The 8,413-nt window shown below is 34.3% G+C and overlaps 1 protein-coding gene across 1 annotated transcript in view; it reads right to left on the bottom strand.

Moving 5' to 3' along the window:
- Positions 1-210: 210 nt before the first annotated feature.
- LOC110109750 (glycosyltransferase BC10) overlaps positions 211-8,413 on the bottom strand; it is a 27,896-nt gene continuing 19,693 nt past the window's right edge. The window contains exon 2 of the mRNA XM_020840944.2: positions 211-1,087. Coding sequence (XP_020696603.1) covers positions 446-1,087 — 642 coding nt within the window. The 3' untranslated portion in view covers positions 211-445. The remainder of the gene's footprint in view (positions 1,088-8,413) is intronic.

Raw genomic sequence — 8,413 nt, forward strand, 5'->3', positions numbered from 1 at the left:
GGCCGTGAACATCTTTATCCTTTCAAGGAGAATATGTAACGAGCCAAAGAAGAACCCCTTACAGTAACAGCTATCCAATATTCCAAGTGGTGGCATTTGGTTAGCTAGTGTAATGCCTAAGCAGCAAATGCTAACTAACGAGCAAAGTTACCATTGGACAAAACACTTCCTTTCCCCCAACAAAAGAAAAAAATAAAATAAAATAAGGAGAAAAAAAAAACAATATTTATTGGATCACAGCAGAAATTTCATTAGTATGGCATGTACCACCTCAGCAATTTTTATGTACAAGAAAAAACAAGGTGAGTTAAAAATTTTCAACAAAATTTTGAAAGATCTTGAGCGGATCTCATCTGGCGATGGATGCAACAACCAATATAATATAGAATATTAAACCTCAAAGGCCACTCTCGGCTCTTTAGTTTTGGACTCGTAGAAAATTTTACTAACCAAAACCCAGCAAATCAGGCGCAAGACGTAATAAGGGTTCTAAAGCACTAGGAGAAAACTTCCTTCCAAAGAGAAAACAAATCGTAGAGTCGTAGTTATTGTATGAACATGTAAATCCATTGAGAATTCTCTTTAGAAATGCCTCTGTGACATCGCTTCTCCCAAATGTAGCAGGATGAGCCCCACCTCTCGACCAGTCCACCCAAGTTAAACTTCTGTTTGCCAAAAGATGAGATGATTCGATTGTAAGCAAGGTAGGAAAGTAGTGCTCATCGACATAACAATGGGGTTTGCAGAATTTCTCAAACTTGGGATAATAAGTTTTGTCCTTGACAATTGTGATTGCAAGCTTTCGGTTAACCTCAAACCACTGTGATCCTTTACGCCACTGTTCAATACTGACCTCAGGTAACATTCGGTGGTCATATCGGCCCCTACCGTAGGGGCCAGGATCATCGAGTGACCCAATAAAACTGTATCTAGATTTTGACAAGTATTTGTATACTATGCTGAAGTTGTGAAGGGGTATGCAACTCTCAGACAGCAGAACAAACCATTCATTGGAAATATCTAGCAGGGCATTTGCAAGGAGCCTTCTTTCAGCATCACACATGCTCATCTGCCCCCACTCTGACACCTGAAGTCTCACCATAAAATGCCATGTAAAATGTCAGCATTATTTCATATGGACTGTCAGCTAGTTAAAAAACTGTAGGCATAATAGCTTGTGAATGCTGTTTCCTATTTCTTCATTATAACATGCATCTGTTTCAAACGAACAGCTTAATTTTCAATGCAGATATGCTACAAGGCCGAATGTACTTTACAAAAATTCAAGACCGAATGTACTTCACCAAGACGACTTGAGGAAAATTATTATTAAGTTGAATTCTTTTATCATCAATAATATAATATTTATAAAAATTAATTTTGAATTTCTGTAAAATTATCTGCATTCTTAGCAACTATCTTTGCAATTTAAAGATAAGGCATTAGTCAGCATCGGCCAAAATGCACCAGAGGACATTATCAAGTCTTTATCACAGTCAACACATTTTAAGAACCATATCACATAAATACCTCTGTCTACTTCTCTTTCAACATACACTATGATTATGCAGTGTTTGACACATGTTGAATATAGACATGCATCCAATAAGTGTTCTACAAGTATCAAACACAGTTGTCACATGGCCAATTAAAAAATAATTTAAAAACTGACATGCATGTCATAAAACTTAATTAAATTTTTTTAAATAACTAACTAATTGTCATTTTATTTTTCATTTTCATTTTCCTCAATAGCACTTCTATCGGAAATCATCCGGCTCAACAATTTTCCTTTCTCACATGCTCAACTAAAGTTGGGTCAACATTGCCAGATATATGTATCTAATTGTCAACTTCCAAGGCTCGACTCTTGAATGCTTGTGTAATGCTCAAAAACCCAGGTAATGAACATAAATATGTATTATAGTCAACTTGCACCAAATAAATTTGGAATGTGACTTGAAGGAAGATAAATATAAGTTACCAAAATGTGTTGTAAGCACCATGACAGTGAGGAGACCGACAATGTGACATTGAGATCTCTGTTTGATGGTTGGATTTAGGGAGCGTTGTGGCACCAAAAAGCCACAACGATATTTGATTGAAAGATTCTCTACGAGCATTGCGGCACCGCGAAGGCTAGCACCACGGCGCTAGGTCAGATTTGTGATTTTTAAATAATAAAAATATCTTAAACCATTTGTCTAATTCATTTTCCCAAGCCACCTTGTGAGAGAAGAAAGGAGAAGAACGAGAAAGGAGAGAAGCTTTGGCAAGCAAAGCTCGGGTTTCATCCGTCAGGCATGTTTAGGATATTTTCAAGCACGAGGTAGACTTGATGTAGGCAAGATTTCAGGTTTCCTCCCTCCCTATTCGTCTGCCCCTTCGGTTTTTGTGTGATGGTTCAAATTCCCTGCTTATCAAATGCTATTTTGATTTTTTGATTTCCCCCTAAAGCTATTGTTTTTGCTTCAGTTTTCCCTCCCACGGCTATCCCTTTGAGTTCAGCAATTTTTATGTGTTTATATTGGCTGATTTTGAGGTGCATTAAATACATGTATTAATTGCCTTTTTTACCTTTTCTTCTCCTATATAAGGGCTATTTTGTGTCTGTTTTAGAAGAGTTTTAGAAATGAAAATTTGTGAAATGTAAAGGCCTGTAGGTTTACATAGCTTGCGAGCTATTGTCTTCTTTCCCTTCTCTTAAAATTCGTCTTGGTCTTCTAATCCCTACTTTTCTATCCATGATTTCCGCCTCACTTGTATCCTTCTTCTAAAAAATATATTTAAGTTTTATGGTTTATGTTTGTCATGTTTGTTCTTAAGGAAGACGTTTAGTTTTTGCAATCCTAAAAGTTGTCTGTGCTTGTGTTGTACTTTTTTTTGTTACACCAATTGGTATCAGAGTCTTAGGTTTTAGTGTGTCTTCCTTTCTTTTCTTTAGAAACATTAAAAAAAAAGGACAATCATGATATAATAGAATCTGTTATTGACGAAAATCAGCCATCTATTCTTGAAGACAAAATTCCAACATCCAAATGGATCCCACCGCAAGGAAGCTCTACCGATCCAATTCAGAACAAACTCTACAAAATTCAAGAAAAAATATACTTTTGTGCAGAAAAATATGAGAGTAAGAAATGTTTACTTCTAACCGAATCAATCTAGAAAAGGAGACGATCAAAAAGAAGTACGTTGCTTTGATTCGGGAGCTAGATTTGGCCTAGTCTGCGCACCATGGAAGTCCAGAATCTTTTCCATCAGGGAGATGAAATTCTTTCGCTAGGGGAGAATTGATGTAGGCAAGATTTCAGGTTTCCCCCTTCCCTATGCAACCGCCCCTTCAGTTTCTATGTGATGCTTCAAATTCCCTGCTTATTAAATGTTATTTTGATATTTCAGTTTCCCCCTAAAAGCAGTTTTTTTTTGCTTCGGTTATCTCTCCTACGGCTATCCCTTTGGGTTCCAATGTGCTGCAATTTTTGTGTGTTTCTATTGGCTGATTTTGAGGTGCATTAAATACATGTATTAATTGTCTTTTTTTATATTTTCTTCTTCTATATAAGGACTGTTTTGTGGCTATTTTAGGAGAGTTTTAGAAATAAAAATTTGTGAAATGTAAAAACCTGCGGGTTTACATAGCTTGCGAGTTATTATCTTCTTTCCCTTATTCTCTTAAAATTCGTCTTGGTCTTCTAATCCCTACTTCTCTATCCATAATTCCCACCTCACTTGTATCATTCATCTCAAAATTATATATAAGTTTTACAGTTTATGTTTCTCTTGTTTGTGCTTAAGGAAGCCATTTAATTTTTGCAATTTTATTACATCATGATTGACTCTGATACCAAACGTTTACTTCGAGCCGAGTTTAATCGAGAAAAGGAGATGATCGAAAAGAAGTACACTGCTTTAATTTAGGAGTTAGATTTGGCTGTCTGCACACGTTGGAAATCCAAAATCTTTTTCATCAGGAGATGAAATTCTTCCGCTAGGGGAGAATTAATGTAGGCAAGATTTCAGGTTTCCCCCTTCCCTATGCGGCTGCCCCTTCGGTTTCTACGTGAAGCTTCAAATTCCATGTTTATTAAATGCTATTTTGATGTTTCAGTTTCCCCCTAAAAGCTGTTGTTTTTGCTTCGATTTTCTCTCCTACAATTGTTCCTTTGGGTTCCATTGTGGTGTAGTTTTTGTGTTTCTATTGGCTGATTTTGAGGTGCATTAAATACATGTATTAATTATCTTTTTTAACTTTTCTTCTCCTATATAAGGGCTGTTTTGTGGTTGTTTTAGGAGAGTTTTAGAAATGAAATTTGTGGAATGTAAAAATCTACGGGTTTACATAGCTTGCGAGCTATTGTCTTCTTTCCCTTCTCTTAAAATTCGTCTTGGTCTTCTAAATTCCACTTTCCTCCTTTCCATGGTTACACACGCCTCATTGTAATACATCTGCTTCTACAAAATAATAATAATATAATAAAATAAATATATAAATAATATAATATGTAAATATTATATTATGTTTATGATTTTTATCATGATTTTAATGTAAGCTATAAGGAGGACGAATTTTAGTATATGTGGACAATCTTAATTTTTTTTATGTTTGTGTTGTATTTTTTTTATTGCATTAATTGGTATCAGAGCCTTAGGTTTTTGTGTCTTCCTTTTTTCCTTTCTATTTTTTTTTTTTAAATGGACAATCATGATGTAATAGAATCTGTTATTGACAAAAATCAACCATCTATTCTGAAAGACAAAATTCCAACAAGTAGATGGATCCCGCCGCAAGGAAGCTCTATCGATCCAATCCAGGACAAACTCTACAAAATTCAAGAAAAAATGATTTTGTGTGCTGAAAGATATGAGAAGTGAAAGAGCCAACTTCAAGCCCAATTTATTCAAGAAAAAGAAATTATTCAAAGAAGGTACGTGGCTTTTGCACAAAAGTTGGATTTGGCTCAGTCTACACACCTTGGAAGTCCAGAATCTTTTTTCATCAAAAGATGAAATTCTTCTACCAGAGGAGAATTGATGTAGGCAATATTTCAGGTTTCCCCTTCCCTATGCGGCTGCCCCTTCGGTTTCTGTGTGATGCTTCGAATTCCCTGCTTATTAAATGTTATTTTGATGCTTCGGATTCCCCCCATTGGTTGCTGTGTTGCTTCGATTTCTTCCCTAGGTGGCTGCCTCTTCAGTGCCTGCTTGTTGAGGTTTTCAAGGGTATTCTAGTGGCTGTTTTTGAGGTACATTAAATACATGTATTAATTATCTTTTTACCTTTTCTTCCCCTATATAAGGGTTGTTTTGTGGCTGTTTTAGGGAGTTTTTTAAAAATGAAAATTTGTGGAATGTAAAAGCTTGTGGGTTTACATAGCTTGCGAGCTATTGTCTTCTTTTTCATTCTCTTAAAATTCGTCGTGGTCTTCTAATCCCCTCTTCTCTATCCATGATTCCCGCCTCACTTGTATCCTTCTTCTCTAAAATATATATAAGTTTTATAGTTTATGTTTGTCATGTTTATGCTTAAGAAAAACGTTTAGTTTTTGCAATCTTAAAATTTTTGTGTTTGTGTTGTATTTTTTTTTGTTGCATCAAGACTTCTAAACCCTAGCATCTGATTTCAGCTCCAATAATTTTATAAAATGTTATGAATAAAAAGATGTTTTCCCAAAATTTTACAATGTTTTCACTATATAAGTTTTGATATGTTGTCGTATGCTTTTCCCCGAACGTTTGACTATAAGAAATAGGATTTTCACCATTGGATTTTTCCTATGCAAATTTTTTAGTATATAAATTGAGGCTTTCTGACAATTACAATAGTTATATAAGCATCTTTAAATATTTGTATGAATATCCCTCTGAAGTTGGAATGTAAACAAGAATGTTCAGTGAGTATAAAATTATACTAGCAATGTGTCTTTTTATAGGTACTTCATGCATTATTGTTTATTGCATTAAATCTATAATTTAATTATTGTTGCATTTGCATTGTTCATAGCATGATGTTGGAGATGATATGATGTGCAAGAAAGTGCACTCTCTGATATGTGTTAAGTGTTCTATATATTAAGTTTTGACCATATCTGATTAATGTGGAGGTGAGAGAGATTCTGACCCAACTTACTAAAAGCCAGAGTGAGATTTTATGTGGCATTGTTCTATTTTGAACTTGGTCGTGTTTGCTAGAGATAAGTGTGGGAGGTTAAATAAAGGCATAAGTGAAAATGAAGTTATAAGCAATCATCAAGACATGTGCGTTATAATCATTTTCTTGCATGTGTTAATATTGCTATAAATTATGTATAAGTAATATTCAAGACTAAAAGTTAATAATTCCAAAAATTCTGAAAAAATCTTATGAAATATGAATGTCAAGTGCAAGTGAACCTATGATAGCAAGTGTTCTATGATGCATTTGAACCCTCTATGGAAGTGGCTTCCAAGATATAAATCCAAATTTGAAATCATAAGTCAGGTCTTGTTATTATTTTATTTATCTTTACAAGTAATTATATATTATTAGTTAATTAACCGCTATGAAATATTTTAATATAGATATTGATATTTGTGATGGATTTGAGAGAGAAGTCTACTGATCTAGTTATCCTCAATCTATGACATTTTTTAATCTTTCAGTAAAAGATAAAGGCCCAGAGGAACAGAAAAAGAGGGGGGGGAGGGGGTTGGGTCTTTTGAGTTTAGGCAGTTGAGGTATTCTTTTGTAATCTAATTTTAAATCTTTTTTATGTACAACTAATTCAAAGTTAACTAAATTATTGTACACATACATTTATTTTGATGAAATGAAAATTGTTCAATTATTTTATTATTTGAATTTTATAGTTACTCTAATTATTTTTGTTGATGGTTGAGGTATTAAAATATAGATTTGGGGTTTCTATCCTTACACTAGATCCTAGGTAGTCACAGTTTGTCTCTCAACCTCCTCTCTCCTCTCAATGACAAAACTCAACTACAATTTCAGACTAGTGTCATTTCTCTTATCGACGTCAAAGCTAACCCAAAAGCCCAATGAGATGATGGACATCCTCTTCTCCTGATGTTGAAACCCAAGGTTCAACAAATAAACACTAAAAAATCAAAAGGAATGGAGATGAATCCTTCAAATGAATAGTCTTTATATATAACTCTATAAGTTTATTACAAAACGATTAATCATTAATAAAAGAATTTTCAAATAATATATAATTAAATTTCATGTTATGATTTTGTTTGTCATTTATTAAAGTTGTGTTATTTGATATTATATATATCTTTGTGTATTATGCCATGTGCAATAAAAAATAATGAGCACTACTATAACTCTATAAATTAATCTATTTATTTCATTTAATTTATTTTTATCATCGTATTCGTAAAATAACACAATTGTTGTCAGATAGGACGACACGGATACGACACGAAACGAATACGAGACACTGAAAAATACTGGATACGGGTGCGCAGACATTATAATCTATAAATCATACATAAAAATTAATAAAACAATCAAAACATAATATTTGAATTACAAAAGAAACGAAAATAACATCAATTGTAGCCTTGTAGCTTATAATATCAAAATAAAAGTAAGCATTAAATGTCTAATACAATAACAAAAGCATAAACATAAATTTTCTAGCACATGAAGTTTCAACTATTCAACATAAGGAATGATATGATTAGCTTCTTCAGTGGTTTGTCTTTGAACTTCTATATCTTCTTCAATAAATATCATAGCTTCTAATTTAGGCTAATCAACTGAAAGATTAACAATTTCTAATATTCTCATATCATCAAGAGACTCAAATTCACCACAGAAATGACAGAACCTTGCTTGCAGCTATGGAAGTAAATACGACGGGTCATTTTTTGGATTTTTTTTTGTTTTTCAACGGACACATGTATCGGATACGCGTGTCTTTTTTAAATTCAATAGTATTTTAATTTGATACGACAAAGTCGTATCCGACATGTATCAGTGTCGTATCGGAGGCGTATCCGTGTATCCATGTATCGGAGCCAACACGCTTTCATAAAATAGGTGTATCGGTGCTACATAGATTTTGGATTAGAAAAGTGGAGAATTGTGTTAGATAGTCGACCATCAACGTAAAACTTATTGAATAATAACAAGAATTATTTAATACATTGTGTTAATGCTAGGGCATTCCTTGAAAGCAACACACTGTATGACATGAATACAACGAGAACTATACAAGTGTCGCTGCAACTAGGGGTGTCAATTTCGGGTCACGGGTCGGGTTCGGGTCGAACCCGAACTGACCCGGGTGCAAAACGGGTCGACCCTAACCCGACCCGGGTAGAGAAACGGGTCGAAAATCCGAACCCGGACCCGACCCGGCGGGTTGACCCTACACGACCCGGAATCGCGCGGCAGCAGGCG

This window comes from Dendrobium catenatum, unplaced genomic scaffold, assembly GCF_001605985.2.
Source record: "Dendrobium catenatum unplaced genomic scaffold, ASM160598v2 fragScaff_scaffold_1470, whole genome shotgun sequence".
Classification (NCBI taxonomy): domain Eukaryota; kingdom Viridiplantae; phylum Streptophyta; class Magnoliopsida; order Asparagales; family Orchidaceae; genus Dendrobium; species Dendrobium catenatum.